The sequence below is a fragment of the Megalops cyprinoides genome, chromosome 18 (assembly GCF_013368585.1).
Source record: "Megalops cyprinoides isolate fMegCyp1 chromosome 18, fMegCyp1.pri, whole genome shotgun sequence".
Lineage (NCBI taxonomy): Eukaryota > Metazoa > Chordata > Actinopteri > Elopiformes > Megalopidae > Megalops > Megalops cyprinoides.
In genome coordinates this window covers 1391897-1411910 of record NC_050600.1, presented here as the reverse complement: position 1 = coordinate 1411910, position 20014 = coordinate 1391897, and the positions used below count along the sequence as shown (strand labels likewise).

At 53.0% G+C, this 20014-nt stretch overlaps 1 protein-coding gene across 1 annotated transcript; it reads left to right on the top strand.

Annotated features, from left to right (window-relative positions):
- The first annotated feature begins 208 nt into the window (after nt 1–208).
- dok1b (docking protein 1b) lies at nt 209–18720 on the top strand. Its single transcript, XM_036551102.1, has 5 exons — nt 209–560; nt 12988–13278; nt 13621–13699; nt 15416–15588; nt 17124–18720. The coding sequence occupies exons 1-5, from the start codon at nt 504–506 to the stop codon at nt 18219–18221; spliced, it is 1698 nt and encodes a 565-aa protein (XP_036406995.1). The 5' UTR covers nt 209–503; the 3' UTR covers nt 18222–18720.
- Nucleotides 18721–20014: the final 1294 nt, after the last annotated feature.

Below are 20014 nucleotides of genomic sequence, written 5' to 3'. Positions count from 1 at the left end.
TTTATTAATATGTGTTTCGTTGGATGTATTAAGCAGAGTTTGGAAACCTTATTACTGCAATATCATACCATAAAGTCAGCACCGATTGAACGGACGACTATTTTCAATCTAAAGAGGAAGAGTGTGTGTGTGTGTGTGAGAGAGAGAGAGCGAGAGAGAGAGAGAGAGAGAGAGATACACCGCTGCACTAATACGCGCTACAGGTCAAAGAGGGAGCGGCGACGGCCAGGGAGAGACTGCGTAAACTGTCAACTCCGGCAGTACATAAACGAATAGTAGAAGAAAAATCGAAAATGTCGGGGGTCTATCAACACTACTCGGTTAAAACAGTGTGCATCATGTTGAATAACTACCAGCATACTTAGACTGCATGCGTTCCTAACATTTACCCAGCGGAAGTTACTGCAATAGGAAGTTTGAAAAAAAGAAGTTAAGAAACGCAAAAGACAAGTTGGGTATCAAGTTCAGCGAAACGTCGCCTCGAAAGGGGACCGAAGCAAGAGATGGACACGCACGTTAAAGAAGGGCAACTTTACGTACAACACCAAAAGTTTGGCAAGGTAAGAAACACTGCTGCTAGCGACTGGTGAGCGAACTAAAAGATACCGATTGTCATTTAAGGGGGAGAACAGCCGCATGCCTCTGGAATCTGAAATATGACGTTTTCTGTCTGCAGTTTCGGGCGCTGGGTACCGTTCCGGAACGTGCACATTATGGATTAAATAAAAAAAAATGTCTACCCAACAAAGGGTTTCATAACTTGCTACATGAAGTTATGGACAATCCGTATTCTGCCACCCTTTTGCGCTGTGCAGTGCGGACTGAAATCACACAAATTAGCGCAGAGAGGAAGTTGAAAAATTAGGGACCGCAAAGAAAGAAAAGACATGTCGCGAGCTGTTCGGGGGAAGAAATGCAGGCTTTCCCGGGTGCGGCTGATGCACAAGCAGACGCAGATGTTACAGCTTATTAATAATGTTCATCAGACGTACTATATAGCTTTAATTCTTATTGTTTTTCTCTTTCGGGATTGTCTGTGATAACTCACTGGTCTTCACATCCTCGTTTCCTGAGACGAGGTCACATGAGCGCATGAAAGTGCATGCAGCGTTTAACCCTTGCCCATTTTTGCTCTGAAAATAGTATTTATGATACTAGAAATATACTTCAACCGTAGTTGGGTGTCGACATTACTTTAAGGCAGCGGTTGAAACGCGTGTTTCCGGATGGCAGCATGCTTCGGAACTGTATATAAGAAGAGCTCGCATTTTGTTTCTTGCATTAAAAGTCGCCGCTGACCGCAAAAACGCTCGAGGCTGCGCGTGCGACGGAAAATGTGACATAACGGTGCAGAAGAATGACTGACCTCAAGTTTCGGAACGCTTTGTCACACATTTTGTATTGTTTTAATATTTTTCTGAGCCCGCTATTTCCATTACAAGCTGAAGACGATAATCCAATACTATGATTTTTCTTTACTGTACTGTGAATGTTTGGCTGTCACTGACGGGGCGAAGGCGCGTCGACACGGGGGCGCACCAGGTCCGCACAGGTCTGACGCTGAGCAGGTCGCTGAAGCCTTACGACCCTGTGAGACACTGTAGCTTCACTGTTTGCTAATAAAGACAATACTATCCTTACGCCACGTCTCTGTCTAAGCCCAGTACTCTGGATGAAGCTGGTGATGCTGTTATGTTGCGCGGTATAACACATGTTATTTGTGGGGTGGAGTTAAGTTTAAGCGACTTGAATCTGTGGCTTTGCGGTGACCTTTCTTGAAGCAGGAAAACAAATGGGGCAAAATCCACCTTTTTGTCCCTTTTTCTGCACCTTAATAAGGTGACTGAAACCATATTCGTGTTAACATCTGAAGCTGGTTGATTGATATTATTACTGTTATTTTCGTCACAGGCGAGTTCAGTGCAGCAGTACAGTGGGGAGGATGCAGCATCTGAAATAATATTATTCTCTGAGACCTTATGCTTTACAGTAAGTACATAAAGGAGGAGGAGAGAGACCGGTACGGTTTGCTGCTAAAACGTTTAGAAAACTGTTGTTAGTTACGGGTAGGTATGAGAGTCTCACAGTCATGCATATAGCGGACATTTGTACGTTTGTGCTGAGCTGCTGACGGCTCTGCTCACAGTGACTGCACAGCGGGTTGGTCCTGATCGGAGCGGGAGAACGCAGAGTTTCAGCAGAGCTGTGTGAAGCCCCTGGATCTCATGAAGCTGCACAGACACAGGGCTGTAGATGTCCGGTGATGTCAGTGGGTGTGGGCCTGGGTGATGCGTTGGTGTCGCCTGATGAATCTGGGATGCCAGATACGTGTGCTTGTGTGTGTGTAGTCTGCACTTATCTACAACTGGGTTGTTTGTGTTGTGAGGAGGCAGTGCCTTCCCAGTGCACACTCAGGTATAGACTGGCTCATCACTGTCCCATTAGAGAAAAGCCCGGCCCTACCCCAGTGTAGAGTCTCCCCTTTCCCTCAGTGTGGGACACCTGCTCACCAACTCCTGACCAGCATCCCATGCCAAGAATCATTAACACTGATAATACTGGAAGGTCTCCCATTTTGTTGTTGAGAGACAGTGGCTGTGAAGTCGCTCATAGCGGGGAGCTGGGAGGGAGGAGCAGTGCGAGCAGCACTCTTCTGACTGCAGAATATTCTGGCGTGTCATGTGTAGCGCAGACGGCCTGTTTGCCAGGAGTGTTGGTTTTGGCCCGGTTGGTGCGGGCTTGTCTCAACGCTCCCGTTCTCTGGGCTGTTGTGGGCCGCGTAGCTCAGCTCCGACTCGGGTGCGAGGTGAGAGAGGCTGAGGGAGCTGCACACATGCTCACCGCAGCAGCGGGGCCCTGTGTGTGATCAGGAGGGAGGGGCGCTGGCCCTGACACACCTGCCAAGCGGCAGACTTTTGGGCAGAGAGCTGAGGCTGTGGGCCTGGCTGGCCTGATGGTTAAAGCCTCTGACCTGTGTGGAGTTTGTTTGTGTACACATTTATGTACACATACAGTATTACATGTTAGCTTAGCTCATTCAGTGCAACTCACTGACAGTGGTTAACCATACTTATAGCTGGATTGAGACAGTTCAGGTGAAGTGCCCTGCCCAAAGCAACCTTTGCCCAAAGCTCTGCTCCTACACCACTACAACTACCTACTCACCTGCACACACACAGTCACAAAAACACACACACACACACACACACGCACACACACACACGCACACACACAGTCACAAAAACACACACACACCCAGAGTCACGCAAACGCACACAATGGCACTGGACACCAAGTGCAGATGCAACACAACAGACAGACAATACAGGGCAAATGATAGGTGACATATTGATTACACTAGAGTAATCAAGACAACTGATTCCATGTTGACAACAAAGTTCTATTAATATTCTTGAGTTATTGGATTCAGTAAATTGACACTGGAAGTAAGTAACTTTGCCAATTTTATTATTTTATGAAAAAGGCAATTCTCACAATGTGAAAAAGAACTAAATTTTTATCTGAGTAGTTTTTAGTAAACATGAAATTACTCATGGGTCACAAACTTTTTTGCCAAATGAGTGAGACAAAGGCCTGGGGTTTGAGATGGAGAGTGTGCAGATTGATTGAGTGAGTGCTGGAAGAGCCTGGGGTTTGAGACGGAGAGTGTGCAGATTGATTGATTGAGTCCTGGAAAGGCCTGGGGTTTGAGACGGAGAGTGTGCAGTTTGATTGAGTGAGTCCTGGAAAGGCCTGGGGTTTGAGACGAAGAGTGTGCAGTTTGATTGAGTGAGAGAAAGGCCTGGGGTTTGAGATGGAGAGTGTGCAGATTGATTGAGTGAGTCCTGGAAAGGCCTGGGGTTTGAGACGGAGAGTGTGCAGTTTGATTGAGTGAGTCCTGGAAAGGCCTGGGGTTTGAGACGGAGAGTGTGCAGTTTGATTGAGTTCTGGAAAGGCCTGGGGTTTGAGACGGAGAGTGTGCAGATTGATTGAGTGAGTCCTGGAAAGGCCTGGGGTTTGAGACGGAGAGTGTGCAGTTTGATTGAGTGAGTCCTGGAAAGGCCTGGGGTTTGAGACGGAGAGTGTGCAGGTTGATTGAGTTCTGGAAAGGCCTGGGGTTTGAGACGGAGAGTGTGCAGATTGATTGATTGAGTCCTGGAAAGGCCTGGGATTTGAGACGGAGAGTGTGCAGATTGATTGATTGAGTCCTGGAAAGGCCTGGGGTTTGAGACGGAGAGTGTGCAGGTTGATTGAGTTCTGGAAAGGCCTGGGGTTTGAGACGGAGAGTGTGCAGGTTGATTGAGTTCTGGAAAGGCCTGGGGTTTGAGACGGAGAGTGTGCAGGTTGATTGAGTCCTGGAAAGGCCTGGGGTTTGAGACGGAGAGTGTGCAGATTGATTGATTGAGTCCTGGAAAGGCCTGGGATTTGAGACGGAGAGTGTGCAGATTGATTGAGTGAGTCCTGGAAAGGCCTGGGGTTTGAGACGGAGAGTGTGCAGGTTGATTGAGTTCTGGAAAGGCCTGGGGTTTGAGACGGAGAGTGTGCAGGTTGATTGAGTCCTGGAAAGGCCTGGGGTTTGAGACGGAGAGTGTGCAGATTGATTGATTGAGTCCTGGAAAGGCCTGGGATTTGAGACGGAGAGTGTGCAGATTGATTGAGTGAGTCCTGGAAAGGCCTGGGGTTTGAGACGGAGAGTGTGCAGGTTGATTGAGTTCTGGAAAGGCCTGGGGTTTGAGACGGAGAGTGTGCAGGTTGATTGAGTCCTGGAAAGGCCTGGGGTTTGAGACGGAGAGTGTGCAGATTGATTGATTGAGTCCTGGAAAGGCCTGGGATTTGAGACGGAGAGTGTGCAGATTGATTGAGTCCTGGTGGCTGGGTGGGGTGGGGGGGAGCACACCGGAACCGGAAGCTGAGTTTGGTGTGGAGGATGGTGCAGAGCACCGGCCTGGTTGTGGGGTAGTCAGAGTGGCTGGACGTGATGGTGTAAAAGATGTGTTTTGTTCGTTGTTGGCCCTCAGTAGGATCCACAAGCTCTGCAGTGATTGCAGGCTGAATGCTCACTGCCTGTCCGTTAATAGCGAGGTTCCAGTCCAGGCTTTTAGGAGCAGCACAGTTCACATTTTTTCAAACCTGAGGTGGCCTGGACGTCTCCCCAAAATGTCTGTGCAGCAAGGGGACGCAGATAGGCATTGGTGGAGAGGTTTCCTTTGGAAATTGATATGCACAATGTGGTTAAAATGGACTATTGCCCTTGTGGCCTACAGCCCTCGCAGTGTCACATATCCTGCAGACTCTGCTCAGACACCCATGTCCTGACTAATCTCTGAGATGGGGTTTCTCCTAGCCTGCCCTGGTAGGGACTTACCATGCTTTGGCTCTGCAGTGTTTTTTAATTTTCATATGTGGCTGCAGTGAAACTGAGGCCTACATTAAATGCGTGTGCATCGTCTGTGGCTCTGGAGCAGTGCTGTCACTGAGCTGCAGTTACCGTTTCCTGTTCTCTGGTGAACAGCTCTCGATGCCTATCACTGCTTGTATGCCTGCTTTCTCTCCCTCTCCCTCTCTCTCCCCCTCTCTCTCTCTTTCCCTCTCTCTCTCTTTCTCACTCTGTCTCTCTCTCTCCCTCTCTCCCTCTCTCTCACTCTCTGTCTCTCTCTCTCCCTCTCCCTCTCTTTCCCTCTCTTTCTCCTCTATCTTCTCTCTCTCACTGTCACTCACTCTCTTTCTCACACTTTCTCTTTTCTCTCTCTCTCCCCCCCCCCTCCCTCTCTCTCTCTCTCAGTCTCCCTCTCTCTCACTCTCCCTCCCTCTCTCTCTCTCACTCAGTCTCTCTCTCTCACTCAGTCTCTCTCTCTCTCTCTCTCTCCCTCTCTCTCACTCTCCCTCCCTGTCTCTCTCTCACTCAGTCTCTCTCCCTCTCTCTCTCTCACTCACTCTCCCTCTCTCTCTCTCAGTGTGGGGAGGCGTGGTGCAGAGGGTGTGTGATTCTCTGGGCTGCAATGTGTGAATGCACTGTTCGCTCCCTCTTTCCTCTGTTGCCGTGGCTTTTCATGTCAATCGAACACATGCAGCGAGCCGGGGCCTAAACGCCCTGCTAACCCCAACCCTAACCCTAAACACCCTGCTCACACTGCGAATGACACCGACACAGGGACACAGCTGCCTGCCTCTCACACAGCCTCTGATCCGGTCAGTAAGCAGCTTGCGAACCCGGTGGGTTTGTGGTGGACAGACTCAGTCACAGTGCATCACCTCTGTGTTGGTGAAGGCCTGGCCATAGCCAATCGCAAGAGCAGGAAAAGCAGAGTCCTCTCGCTGTGTAAGTTCAGTTCCAGCAGTGCACAGAGCCTGGGATAAGGGTGTTTGGTGTTCAAATGAAGGAGATCTCAGGGCTGTGCATTCCTGGCTGTCCCGGCCTGTGTGTGTGGGCTGTTAGATCCACAGGGTGGGTCTGTCCCTCTGCCCGGGACCCACCCCCCACCCCCACCTCAAACTGCACCCTCTTTCTGACCGAAACTCCACACCTCTTCTTATCCGTGCTGCTTATCTGATCGTTATGAGCTCAGAAAGTAGCAGGAAAGTGCATGAAACCTGCATTTGGTTAAGAGGGGAATGTCGTTCAGCCCCGTCTCTGGTGTGGATGCCGTTAATGTTTCATTTATGTAAATATTCATCTGAGAATAAAACGCCCCTGCGTGTGCACATACGCCGCAGTCATAAAAAAAAAAAAAAACAAGATGCTTGTTATGTTTTTTATAAACTAGACCATCGGTAAGATGAAGGTTGTCGATTAATCGTTAAGCTGTCCCAGGGACAGTCCTGGTTGAGCTCGAAGGCCTGAGCCTCACGCTGAGTATTTGCTGAAACTGAATGCATCTGGAACAAATGTAGTAAAAGGAGACGAATGGAACGGGCTTCAGGTTGGGCTCAGGGTCTGGAACGGGCTGTTCTGTGTGGGCTTCAGGTTGGGCTCAGGGTCTGGAACGGGCTGTTCTGTGTGGGCTTCAGGTTGGGCTCAGGGTCTGGAACGTTCTGTTCTGTGTGGGCTTCAGGTTGGGCTCAGGGTCTGGAACGGGCTGTTCTGTGTGGGCTTCAGGTTGGGCTCAGGGTCTGGAACGGACTGTTCTGTGTGGGCTTCAGGTTGGGCTCAGGGTCTGGAACGGGCTGTTCTGTGTGGGCTTCAGTTGGGCTCAGGGTCTGGAACGGGCTGTTCTGTGTGGGCTTCAGGTTGGGCTCAGGGTCTGGAACGGGCTGTTCTGTGTGGGCTTCAGGTTGGGCTCAGGGTCTGGAACGGGCTGTTCTGTGTGGGCTTCAGGTTGGGCTCAGGGTCTGGAACGGGCTGTTCTGTGTGGGCTTCAGGTTGGGCTCAGGGTCTGGAACGGGCTGTTCAGGGCTTCAGGTTGGGCTCAGGGTCTGGAACGGGCTGTTCTGTGTGGGCTTCAGGTTGGGCTCAGGGTCTGGAACGGGCTGTTCTGTGTGGGCTTCAGGTTGGGCTCAGGGTCTGGAACGGGCTGTTCTGTGTGGGCTTCAGGTTGGGCTCAGGGTCTGGAACGGGCTGTTCTGTGTGGGCTTCAGGTTGGGCTCAGGGTCTGGAACGGGCTGTTCAGGGCTTCAGGTTGGGCTCAGGGTCTGGAACGGGCTGTTCTGTGTGGGCTTCAGGTTGGGCTCAGGGTCTGGAACGGGCTGTTCTGTGTGGGCTTCAGGTTGGGCTCAGGGTCTGGAACGGGCTGTTCTGTGTGGGCTTCAGGTTGGGCTCAGGGTCTGGAACGGGCTGTTCTGTGTGGGCTTCAGGTTGGGCTCAGGGTCTGGAATGGGCTGTTCTGTGTGGGCTTCAGGTTGGGCTCAGGGTCTGGAACGGGCTGTTCTGTGTGGGCTTCAGGTTGGGCTCAGGGTCTGGAACGGGCTGTTCTGTGTGGGCTTCAGGTTGGGCCTTTTTTATCTGCTGTTTCTGTGGAAGCCCTCGCTGGGACGGGCCCTCTGGTGGAATGCAGTGTGTGGGGCGAGTGACCCCTGCCCCCGTCGTGCGTGTGACCCCTGACCCTCCCGGCATCGGGACCGTCTCAGACGCAGCCCACACTGGCCCTGCTTCAGTCGCGGCTTCAGCGCCTGCGGTTTCTGTGCCTGAGATGCGCTTCCCTCACACAATCGGCCGCATTGTTCCCGAGAGACTGATGCAAATGCCTGCTGATGATGTCACAGACAGGACAGAGCGGAGGGAGCTTGTCTCTGAGCTCCTTCTGACGCCGAGCTGCTGGGTTAGAACGGAGATCCAGCTCTGAATCCCCCAGACTGAACAGCCTCCGCGCCCCGGCATCCCTCCCGGCACGGCACCCAAGCAGCAGCCTCTCAGAGCTGAGCCAGGCGTGTCTGCGTCCGAACGCAGAGTCCTGCCGCCCTGCTGCTGGCTGTCTCATCTCGGGGTGACGGACGGAGGCAGAAAAGTGGGAGATGGAAGGAGGTGTTGTGAGGATTCCCTGTGATGAGGAAGGTCAGAGCCCGTATGCTCTCATCTGTGAGTTTCGCGTCAGACTGGAAGGGCGAATGCCTTGGCTGGAGCTGCCTCTGTAATCGTGAGTGGTTCTGACGGTGACTCTGCCGTCGCGACAGGCAGAGCAGAGACACAGGCGTGGGGTGAGGTGAAAACACACACACGCGTGTGGCGGGCGCACACTCGCGCAGGCCCATGCTGGCTGACAGGAAGAGGATGTGCGCTTTGAGGAAGTAGATCAGTTTCCCTCTCTCTCTCTGTGCTGTCAGGCTCATTTACATATTTTCCATTCAGCGCCACACCGCTCTGCCTCTTCCTTCCCCTTACTTGTCTTTAACTGTTGGAACTGTTGCCGGGGTAACGCACACATAGCCGTCCGTAATAGCAAAGGGGTCAGGGGCAACATGTGGCTGTCTCTCCCAGTGCTCCAAAATGGCTGCCGAGAAAAAATTTGTTTCCAGCAGTGTGGTGATTTCCTGAGTTTCTCTTCTGAGGTGATGAAGAAGGGCATCGGTTCAGCTGTGCTACAAGTGGAAATATCACCCCAGAGTTATCCACAGAGTAACACTGCAGCGCCCCCAACCCCCCAACCCCCCCTCCGCCCCCTCTAACTGCCCTCTGAGAGGCTTTTCAGACATTCCTCTGTGTGAATGAGGCTCTGGCACTGACACCAGGAGGATATTGGGTCCAGTTCCAAATGAGACACGTCTGCTCCACCCCTCTGAGCAGACTCGTGGGCAGACTGGCTCTCTGAGCGGGCTTTAGTGTTTGCATTCTGGAAGCTGAAGTGATACATATAATTCTTAATTTGGATATCCTGTTTCAAGACATAAATGCCGCAGGTTTACAGTCTGTGCTAAATTTACATGGAGATCTTTTAATGCACAGGGAGTGTGATTGTTGGAATGCCTGTGATGCAAACGGGCAGGGTGAGGTAATGGCGGAACAGCACTCTGAAGTCAGCTGCTGGCTGCCCAGATGGCGCTCACACCTGCAGGGGGCTGCAGGAAGCAGAGCATGATGGGTAACCACCCACATTTCCTGCTCTTCCCTGGAGGGAACAGTGCCATTGCAGTCTGTCGTACGGCAGAGGCTGAATGGCTGTACGTCATTGGCCGAGACATGAGACGTGACCTTTTCAGTCTGATGAAACGCGCGCCTCTTCTTTGGTTGCACAAACGTGGCCTGCCCCAACAGTGTAGCAATACTGAAGCACACTGTCTGTGTGTTAACTTATTGACCTTTCAGATATGTCTATATACTGATGCAGTGTGGAGTATCAGTCAGGGCTGCAGTGAGGAGTATCAGTCAGGGCAGCAGTGAGGAGTATCAGTCAGGGCTGCAGTGAGGAGTATCAGTCAGGGCAGCAGTGAGGAGTATCAGTCAAGGCTGCAGTGAGGAGTATCAGTCAGGGCAGCAGTGAGGAGTATCAGTCAAGGCTGCAGTGAGGAGTATCAGTCAGGGCTGCAGTGTGGAGTATCAGTCAGGGCAGCAGTGAGGAGTATCAGTCAGGGCTGCAGTGTGGAGTATTAGTCAGGGCTGCAGTGTGGAGTATCAGTCAGGGCTGCAGGGTGGAGTATCAGTCAGGGCTGCAGTGAGGAGTATCAGTCAGGGCAGCAGTGTGGAGTATCAGTCAGGGCTGCAGTGTGGAGTATCAGTCAGGGCTGCAGTGTGGAGTATCAGTCAGGGCAGCAGTGTGGAGTATCAGTCAGGGCTGCAGTGTGGAGTATCAGTCAGAAATAAATAAGGCTGAAATAAGGCGAGTAGCGTGAGCTCTCCAGGAGGCGATGGGCTCTTACCCTGGGAGAGACTCGGCTGCGCCACAGGCTAACGAGGTTTGCCTGAGAGGAAGATGTCTGTAAGTCTCCCTGGATGACCTGCTGAGCGCAGCGAATGCTGCTGTAGGCAGGGCTGAGACACCGGCCTCGCTGCAGCCTCCTCTGTGGGGCATGCATGGGCAGCATGCAGGGGAATTCCACTGGAAGCTTTCTGTATGGGGGAGTCAACAGTCCAGCACAAATGCGGATCTCGGTGTGGCTGAAGGCTGAGGAGAGGAATTTCCTCTGCTGTGAAAGCTCGGCAGGAAGACGGCTGCCCCCCGGGAGACCTGGCTGTGTGCCGCATGCTCTCTGAGGTGCTGTTTCTGTGCTCTCTGAGGTTCTGTTTCTGTGCTCTCTGAGGTGCTGTTTCTGTGCTCTCTGAGGTGCTGTTTCTGTGCTCTCTGAGGTGCTGTTTCTGAGCTCTCTGAGGTGCTGTTTGGTTATTCTCTGAGGTGCTGTTTGGTTATTCTCTGAGGTGCTGTTTGGTTATTCTCTAAGGTGCTGTTTGGTTATTCTCTGAGGTGCTGCTTGGTTATTCTCTGAGGTGCTGTTTCTGTGCTCTCTGAGGTGTTGCTTCTGTGCTCTCTGAGGTGCTGTTTCTGTGCTCTCTGAGGTGCTGTTTCTGAGCTCTCTGAGGTGCTGTTTGGTTATTCTCTGAGGTGCTGTTTGGTTATTCTCTGAGGTGCTGTTTGGTTATTCTCTAAGGTGCTGTTTGGTTATTCTCTGAGGTGCTGCTTGGTTATTCTCTGAGGTGCTGTTTCTGAGCTCTCTGAGGTGCTGTTTCTGTGCTCTCTGAGGTGCTGTTTCTGAGCTCTCTGAGGTGCTGTTTGGTTATTCTCTGAGGTGCTGTTTGGTTATTCTCTGAGGTGCTGTTTGGTTATTCTCTGAGGTGCTGCTTGGTTATTCTCTGAGGTGCTGTTTCTGAGCTCTCTGAGGTGCTGTTTCTGTGCTCTCTGAGGTGCTGTTTCTGTGCTCTCTGAGGTGCTGTTTGGTTATTCTCTGAGGTGCTGTTTGGTTATTCTCTGAGGTGCTGTTTCTGAGCTCTCTGAGGTGCTGTTTCTGTGCTCTCTGAGGTGCTGTTCCTGTGCTCTCTGAGGTGCTGTTTCTGTGCCGGTGCTGCAGGTGCTGCTCGGCCTGCAGCTGCTTTGTGTGACATTTCTCTCTCTCCAACTTCCCCCCTTTGTCCCACGGAGGAAGAACTCTGACGCACCCCCCCCCCCACAGAACTCTACCACACGGCTGCCTGTAAAGCTTTACCCCCAGAGCAGAGGGGTAGCCTTCCGAACCCCACGGCTGACTGGGGAATGACACATATACGCATAAGGAAATTCCCCGGGTGTGTGAATAATGGGTCATCCTATGGAGAGGATGTGTGTGTTTGCTTATTGTGTGTGCACGCGTGTGTGCGTGTGGCCAGAACGGCTGGGCGATATGACCTCTATAATCACACTATCCTACGAAGACACTCAAACCCCGATAAACACCATTCCACTGCGATCGCTGACCTGAGAAGAGTGACAAACTCGCAAGTGAGAATGGAGGTTTGTCATACTCTGAGCTCTTTGCAGACATGCTAGCTGCGTTGCTCTAGAGTTCGGCAGCTAATAATGCAAAAACACAACATGGCACTTAGCTTGATTAGTGGATGTATTCGCGTATTCATGTGTTTGAAGAGGCAACTGTGACCAAGAACATGGTCTGTGAGAATTTACTTCTTAAAGGAGACATTACTGACTGTGATGCTGTGCTCACATCAGCACACTGCAAGCTGTGGGTCTCTCAGCTGCGGGGTGTAAGAGGGGTCATGAGAGAGAGGGACCCCGTCTGTGGCATTTGAAGGGGGTCTGATGTTCCTCCGAATCATGACTGGCCGGCTTTGGCTTTGGCTGGAAGGTGGTGATGACGGTGTCCGGTGTGGTGTGACGTGCGGTGGTTAGCACTTACTACTACAAGCAGCTGCCTCATGCACGGAGCACTCCCCATACAAAAAAAATATGAGAATGTATTTTAGAGAATATATTTTTTAGCTAACCACGTTTTGAGAATATGTGAATTATTGATGTTTTGCTATATTGCAACGTATTTCTGCTTTTCATTGATCATATTTTAAGTGTATTTGCAATATATTCTTGGGTTGAACAACATATTTCTCACTATGCTGTAGCATATTTCATTTTCATATGGGTTGCCTGGACATTTAGTCTTGGTCATCGGCTTTGAGGCCGGGCTGTTTTGCTACATACTTTCTGATATCACAATCATAATAATTGTACCGGCAATATCTTCAGATGTCATCATATCCAATAACATCGGCTATCAGCCCCACACTAGCGCTCAGTAGATCACTGCCTCAATCGGCAGACCTTATGATTGACTCATATTATTAGCTGTTACGAATACAGTGAATGATGTGTGATTGGCTCATATACAGTAAGTCAGTGTATCCCTTACAGTACAGCACTGGGACAGAAATGTGCATTGGCACCCACCTGACCTCTCCTACCCTCTCCCTCTCCCCCCCCCTCTCTCTCTCTTTCCCTCTCTCTCTCTCTCTCTCTCTCTCTCTCTCTCCCTCTCTCTCTCCCCCTCTCTCTTTCTCTCCTTCTCCCTCTCTCTCTCCCTCTCCCTCTTCCTCTTTCTCTCTCTCTATCTCTCTCTCTCTCTCTCTTTCTCTCTCAGAAATGGAAGAAGAACTGGTTCGTGCTGTACCCGGCCAGCCAGAACGGCATTGCACGGCTCGAGTTCTTCGACTGCAGCAGCGGCAGCGAGAAGCCGAACACCAAGAAGCTGGACAAGAAGATCATCCGTCTGTCGGAGTGCATCAGCATCCTGCCGGCGCTGACCGAGACCTGCCCCAAGGACAACATGGCCGCCTTCTGCGTGGAGACCAACGACAAGACCCACGTGTTCGCCGCCGAGAAGCATATCAGCGCCGAGTGGGTGGAGAAGATGTGCGAGATCGCCTTCCAGGTGCGGACCTGCCCCCGCTGCAGCGCCCCGTCCCCTCGCCTCTCACCTCTGGCCGAAGGGGCATTTTTATATATCATAGATGATGTAAATGTATGATTCGGCCGACTTGTTTGAGATGTGGAGAGGTCTGCCAAGACCACTGTACCAGGCAGTGTTCTTGCAGACTAAAATGTTTTTTAGCAGTTTTGTTTGTGCTTGCTAGCAGGGCACGTCCATGCCTCTGCAGGGGTGTGGAGTGTAGAGAAAGACACTGACCACACTGTAGCGTTAGAGGTCTCCAGCGCTTGCATGGCTCGTCTGGGACAGCACGCCCAAACCCCCCTCTCTCTCCGTCTGGCGCAGGGTGGTGGTGGGACTGACTCCAACGGCCAGCAGGAGCTTCAGATGGCAGAGAACCTTATCTACTACTCCAGAGAAGAAGGTGAGCATGGCGGTGCGTTTTTCTGTCTTTCTGTAAAGATGTGGTTGAAGCACATCTGTGTACAGGTGATTGCCAGTCTCTGGAATAAGCAGGGAGGTGGACGAACACGTAAAGTACCGCATGCACTCAGCACAGACTGTGTAGGGTTTTGTGTAGCAGCTAAGCTGAGTTGGGCTTGTAAGTCAGAGGTAACTCAAAGGTGTACGCTCAGCTGCCAGGTGGGACGCTGCTGTTATATCTGTGAGCAGGGTGCTTAATGTGAATTCCCTCAGTGAAAAAGTACATTTTGTAAGTCACTCTGGATAAAGGCATCTGCTAGGAATAATGTACGGTAAAAACTGCTGTGTCTTTCACCCAATGTAGAGCCGTTTTCCTGAAAGCAAGTCTTCAGCAGGGACCAGAAGCATTTGAGGGCCTTTGGGAGTTTTGGGCTCAGGGCCTAAACACTGCTCCTCTCTGCGTGGGGAATGTGCAGTAATATCTCCTGCTTTTCATGCTGGAGATATACTGTACATGCTGATTAGTCAGGAAGGCGTCCTCTTTCACTCTGTATGATCTGATATTTCTCGAACTTGTGGCTCACTTGGGGCAGCTGCTATGTTTGAACGTAGGGGTAAATCAGCATGTTTACCAGAGCAAGCCTGAACAAAAAGACACAGCTCAGAAGCCCGCTGTAGTTTCCACGGCAGCCAGACTTGGCCAGCGCGGAGCAGTGGGCTGCTCCATTGTGTTGTCACTTCCTGTGTGGCTCCTTGTGGACACGGTCAGCACTTCCCCCGCATCACATGTTGGGCACACAGCCCTGTAAAAATAGGAACGGCTAATGTGTTTGCGCTTCACTTCCTGCTGCAGACACGTTCCGCTCTGCTCCTTCCAGCGGGCGGATCGGCCTCCAGCGCGGGGAAGAAAAGCAGCGCTGCTCAAACATTTATTCACTCCCACGCCCTGGACTGCATCAGTTTCAACAAGCCCCTGTGCCCAAAAATACTGCCAAGCATTTTTTGCCTTTTCCACATCACACACTTTTTTCTTCTCATAGTTGTGTGTTCTTTGGTGTGTGTGTGTATTAAAGAAATTAAGATTAGGGCGACTCCAGCAGTCAGGTTTGTGTTTGGTTTATGTCTCACTGGCAGGTAATCGTGCCCTCTGCAGAGAGCCGCACTCATCTTTGCCTCTGATTTTCACATTGTTGCTGTGACTGTGGCAGCAGGCCATGAATGCCGGCGAGACACATTGTTGCTGAAGCATTTCCACCAGCTTTCAGCGACTGGCGCTGATCGCATTCCCTGCGACAGGAGTCAGTCTGGCTGCACCGCCGCAGGTGTCACTGTGTGTTTGTGTAAGGGAGGCGGGAGAAGCCTGCGCTGTGTTTAATGAGTGTTAGTGAACACGGAGTTTGTTTTTTTCTGTCACAGCTGGGTGTTTGCCTCCATTTTCTCCTGGCATGAAGTGCACGCTTTCAGAACCAGAGAGAGTGTAACCTGTCTGACTTGTATGCGGCTCTCTGTAGATTTACCAACCTGGCTGCCATCCAGCCCTACACTATACCTAAGCCAGTGACCACTGCTCCACCTCAACACTGCTTCCAGATTCTGCTTCTGCTTCTCACTGTGGCTCTGGTTGTTCCCTCTCTTCTGTGTGTGTGTGTGTGTGTGTGTGTGTGTGTGTGTGTCTGTGCGTGCGTACGTGTGTGCATGTGTGTGTGTGTGTCCTCAGTGAATGAGTTCTGGGTGAGCGTGCAGCGGACGGAGGCGTCTGAGCGCTGTGGCCTGCAGGGGGCGTACTGGCTGAAAGCTGACAGCGACAGCCTCATCCTGAAGGAGCCCAAGACCAAGAGGAGCCTGCTGGTGTGGCCGTACAAGCTGCTGCGCCGCTACGGCCGCGACAAGGTCAGTGTGGGGGGGGAAGCTGTGTGTGTACAGCGGTACGCAGGGTGGGAATCACTGCCAGGTGAGTGCGGGGGGGAGGCTTTACAGCGGTACGCAGAGTGGGAATCACTGCCAGGTCAGTGCGGGGGGGAGGCTTTACAGCGGTACGCAGAGTGGGAATCAATGCCAGGTCAATGCGGGGGGGAAGCTTTACAGCGGTACGCAGAGTGGAAATCACTGCCAGGTCAGTGCGGGGGGGAGGCTTTACAGCGGTACGCAGGGTGGGAATCACTGCCAGGTCAGTGCGGGGGGGAGGCTTTACAGTGGTACGCAAAGTGGGAATCACTGCCAGGTCAGTGCGGGGGGTAGGCTTTACAGTGGTACGCAGGGTGGGAATCACTGCCAGGTCAGTGCGGGGGGGAGGCTTTACAGAGGTACGCAGAGTGGGATGCCAGGTGGCTGTTGTCTCAAATGTCACACCATCACTGTCACAAGGTAGGATGGTGTTTTGGGTGATCAGTTAATTAGTATTACGTTTTAATTGAATAAAATAATGAATTGAATTAAAATTAAATAAAATGAATTTATAAAAATCTGTATACTGCCCTTTGCCACACATAGTTATGGAGTGTTGCACGGACTAATGGAATAAGAGTAGCTACAGAAATACAGTAAAGTAATTACACCCAATTAAATGCATCAAACTGCTGAATCCCTGTGAATGAGTTTCCATGGAAACTCTGGTTACTACCACTGAAGAGCAAACAGCGTTGAGGCCCATTTCCATGTTTACTCATGTACCCTCACGCGTATGGCACTCGTGCGGACAGCCACACGAGGACACCCACGCTCGGGCGTGTGAGATTCTAAATGTGTCTGCGGTGGTTTGCAGCCTGTGGCCGCCCCAGGCCCCGCCCCCGCGCTGGGGTGCTGCCGCAGGTGTACTGCTTCTCCCGCCGTCAGGCCGATCAGGTGGCAGCAGAGTCCACTTCCTGTGTGCAGGAAGTGATGCGGAGCGCAGCAGGGTGTGGAGATCTCAGGGTCAGGGCATCACAGGGTGGCGGCTGGCCATATCTGCCTCAGTATCTCCACATTAGTCATTATCAGTATGTCATCAGGATTCCTTTCATATTTTACATTTAGCACTCCCGGGTAGCTCAGTGCGTAGGTGCTTGCCGTGAGCACAAGGTGAGCTTTATGGCCGGGTTCATCAGCAGACCGTGGCTGGGAGCCCAAATCAGTGGGACAAATTGGCTTGGTTTCCACAGGCAGGGGGGTGGGTGTCAGCAGGGGTTGCTCGTCTCGCCACTCTTAGGCACCCTGTGTGTGTGTGTGTGTGTCTGTGTGTGTGTGTGTGTGTGTGTAAGGCTGTGCATGTGTGTGTGTCTGTGTGTGTGTGAGTGTGCATGTGTGTGTGTGCATGTGTGTGTGTGTGTATGTGTTTGTGTGGGAAACTCTGCGTGTGTGTTTGTGCGTGTGTGTGTGTGCGTGTGTGTGTGTGTGTGTGTGTGTGTGTGTGTGTAAGGCTGTATGTGAGACTCTCTCTTCTTCTGCAGGTAATGTTCTCCTTTGAAGCCGGCCGGCGCTGTGAGTCGGGTCCCGGGAACTTCACCTTCGAGACCAAGCAGGGCAACGAGATCTTCGGCATCGTGGAGGGGGCGATCCGGGAGCAGAAGGCGCAGGCGGAGGAGAGGCACCAGAGCTGCCCGTCGCTTGAGTCCGACTGCCCCGCCCTGCAGCAGGCGCGCGCCACCATCGCCGAGGGCAACCGCGACCCGGACGTGGACTCCGGTGGGAGCAAGCCGGGCTCGGCTGATGGCGTTTTCGGCAGGAGGGAGGGGGAGGGGAAGAACCTGAAGGGCCGCAGCCTGCCGGAGCCGCCGCCGGCAGTCAGCGGCACCCCGCCGCGCTCGCCGCTGCCCCGTGGGCCTCGCACTGGCGCCCCCCTGCTGCCGGAGGACCAGAGCAGCCTGTACTCAGAGCCGGCCGACTCGGTGCGCGTGCCTGCCTCCCCCGCCGACTGCCTGTACTCCGACCCCGTGGACAGCATCAAGGTGCCTACCCCGGCCCCCCGGCAGCGGCCCCCGGGTGAGGGCGGCAAGCCGGAGCCGCTGTACTCCGACATCTATGACCGCGTGAGCCTGGACTTGCTGCAGCGCACTGGCGCCCTGGGCCTGGAGGTGCGGCCGCGCAACGGGGCGGGGCAGGCCGAGGGCGCAGCCGTCGAGCACATCTACGACGAGCCGGAAGGCCGCGGGGGGGTGCCCGGGGGGGCCACGCTGTACGACGAGGCACGGCTGGAGCCCAACGCCTGGAGGAGCCGGGGGCTGGAGGAGCCACTGCAGGGCCACGAGGTACCCTACAACCCCAGCACCGATGACTACTCGGTGCCGGCCTACAGCAAGCCACCCCGCAGCAAGGGCCCCAAGCCGCTCACTGCCCCCAAGCCCACCAAGGTGCTGCTGCCCCGCAAGGACCCCCCCCAGCTGCCCCAGGGCAACGCCAACAACAACAACAGCAGCCCGGGCAGTGGTGGCAAGCACGTCGAGCTGTACAGCCAGGTGTCCCGGCCCAAGGTCCAGCCCAGCACCTGGTACCCGCACTCCAGCCTGCAGTCACCTGACATCATCTACGACAACCTGGGGAACATTTAACCCTGCCCCCCCCCCCCCCCCCCCAGCCGGGCCAGCTGAGGGTTACGCGAGACGGCTTCTCTCCTGCCACCTCCCTGCTACCCCCAGGAGCGGCGGGCTAGCTGGAAAGACTCAGTGTGGCCCTCGATACCCAGGGCAGGACTCAGTGTGGCCCTCCACACCCAGGACAGGCCCTGAAGTGAGACCCATCACCCCCCACAGACCTGTTTGTGCTGATGTGGAATATGCGAACGCTTCTGAGAGACGGTGACAGAGTCCCGCCCCGTGAATGTGGCGGGCGTGGCGGTGTCGTTGGCCTGCTTCCTCCTCGGCGGCGGCGGCGGCAGCCTGGGAGCTGTGTGTAGAGTACGGCGCTGCAGAATGCCGTGTGATCAGTGGGGTGCTGGTTTTGTGTGTGTGTGCTGTTTCAGCAGTTCCCTCTCTTTTTTCCTGACCTGGAGTCCACTGGCCCCGAGGCTCAGCTTTGGCCCTGTTCCTTTCGCTGCTGCTGAGAGCGCCCCCCCCCCCCCCCCATCGCAAAGTATGAGAAAAGAGACTTCACCCATGACCCCATCCACCCCCCACCCCCCCCCACACCCCCACACCCCCACAGGGCGGCTCCACGCAGCCGGGTGAACTCCAGGGCGGGTGTGACCCTTGTCTGCTCCCCAAGGGCTACCTGCCTCTAATGAATGTGGCCTTTTTAAAACAGACTTTTACAAAGTACACCAACTTCCCAGCAAATATGAAAGTGCAGGCCTGCCCGAGTGTCTGCACTCCGGGCTGAGACTGCCAGGCCGGCTTTCCAGACTGTGGCAGTGTGAGAAAGCAGCAGGGCCTGTATGAGGCAGGACGCAGGGCCAGAGTTTCTATTTTAAACAGGCATCAAACTAATCTACTGCCAGGCTGCCTTGTTTGTTTGAAGCTGCTGCAGTGATGTAAATACGATAATAAAAATATCTATGTAAAAACGCTGTTATCCTCTGAAGTCATCCTTCTCTTTTAGCCTTATTGTGAGCTGAGATACGCTGAAACATTTTGAACCTGGTTTTGTTCTGTTTTTGTCGGTGTTTGAGTTGGTTTCTAACATCAAGCTGAGCATGAAATCAAGGTGAAAGCGCTCTGCTCTTCATTCTGTTGCCCAGTCTCCTGAGTTACCGTTAAGGTTTGCCAGCGTAGCTCGAGTGAGATCAGCACGTTGTGAATATTAACTAACCAGCCAAAAAAGGCCCCGTTTTAAAGGCGCTTGAATGTTGGCTGAATGAGTCGGTGTCTGCCTGGCTCTGTTCTGTGAGGACAGGCTGTTCCTCGGTCTGGTTTTGTATGCTCTTCAGCTGCCAGTAGCCTCATCTGTTTGTCGTGTTGTCCGCCATTTTCCCCTCCAAACGCCTCAGGAACAGCACCACCAAACCACAGCCCAGCCCGTCTTTCTCAACGGATATTCAAGCGCAGTAAAACAAGTTCATAAAAGTCTCACCCAGAGTCTTCCCCGGGACCCGAGAAAACGGCCACACTTTGAGTGCGATGGGCTGCTCGGGACAGTTTGTCACTTTTCAGAACTGTGTTGTTTTTGACACGGCATCACTGTGAGAGAGTATCCAGTGAGGCAATGCTGCAACAGTTTTTATCTGAGAACAGCGGTGGCGAAAGCTTCAGCATCTTCAGTCCACCACTTGGCCCCGGGGACAGAGAGTTACTGAATTCTCTCTACCTGCTTATGTGCCAGTTTAGATCAGTGCCATGGAAGAACCTCTTTAACCCCCCATTGCTGTGCTGCTGTCTGTGACGTATGACCTCAGTCCTCTGTAACTAAG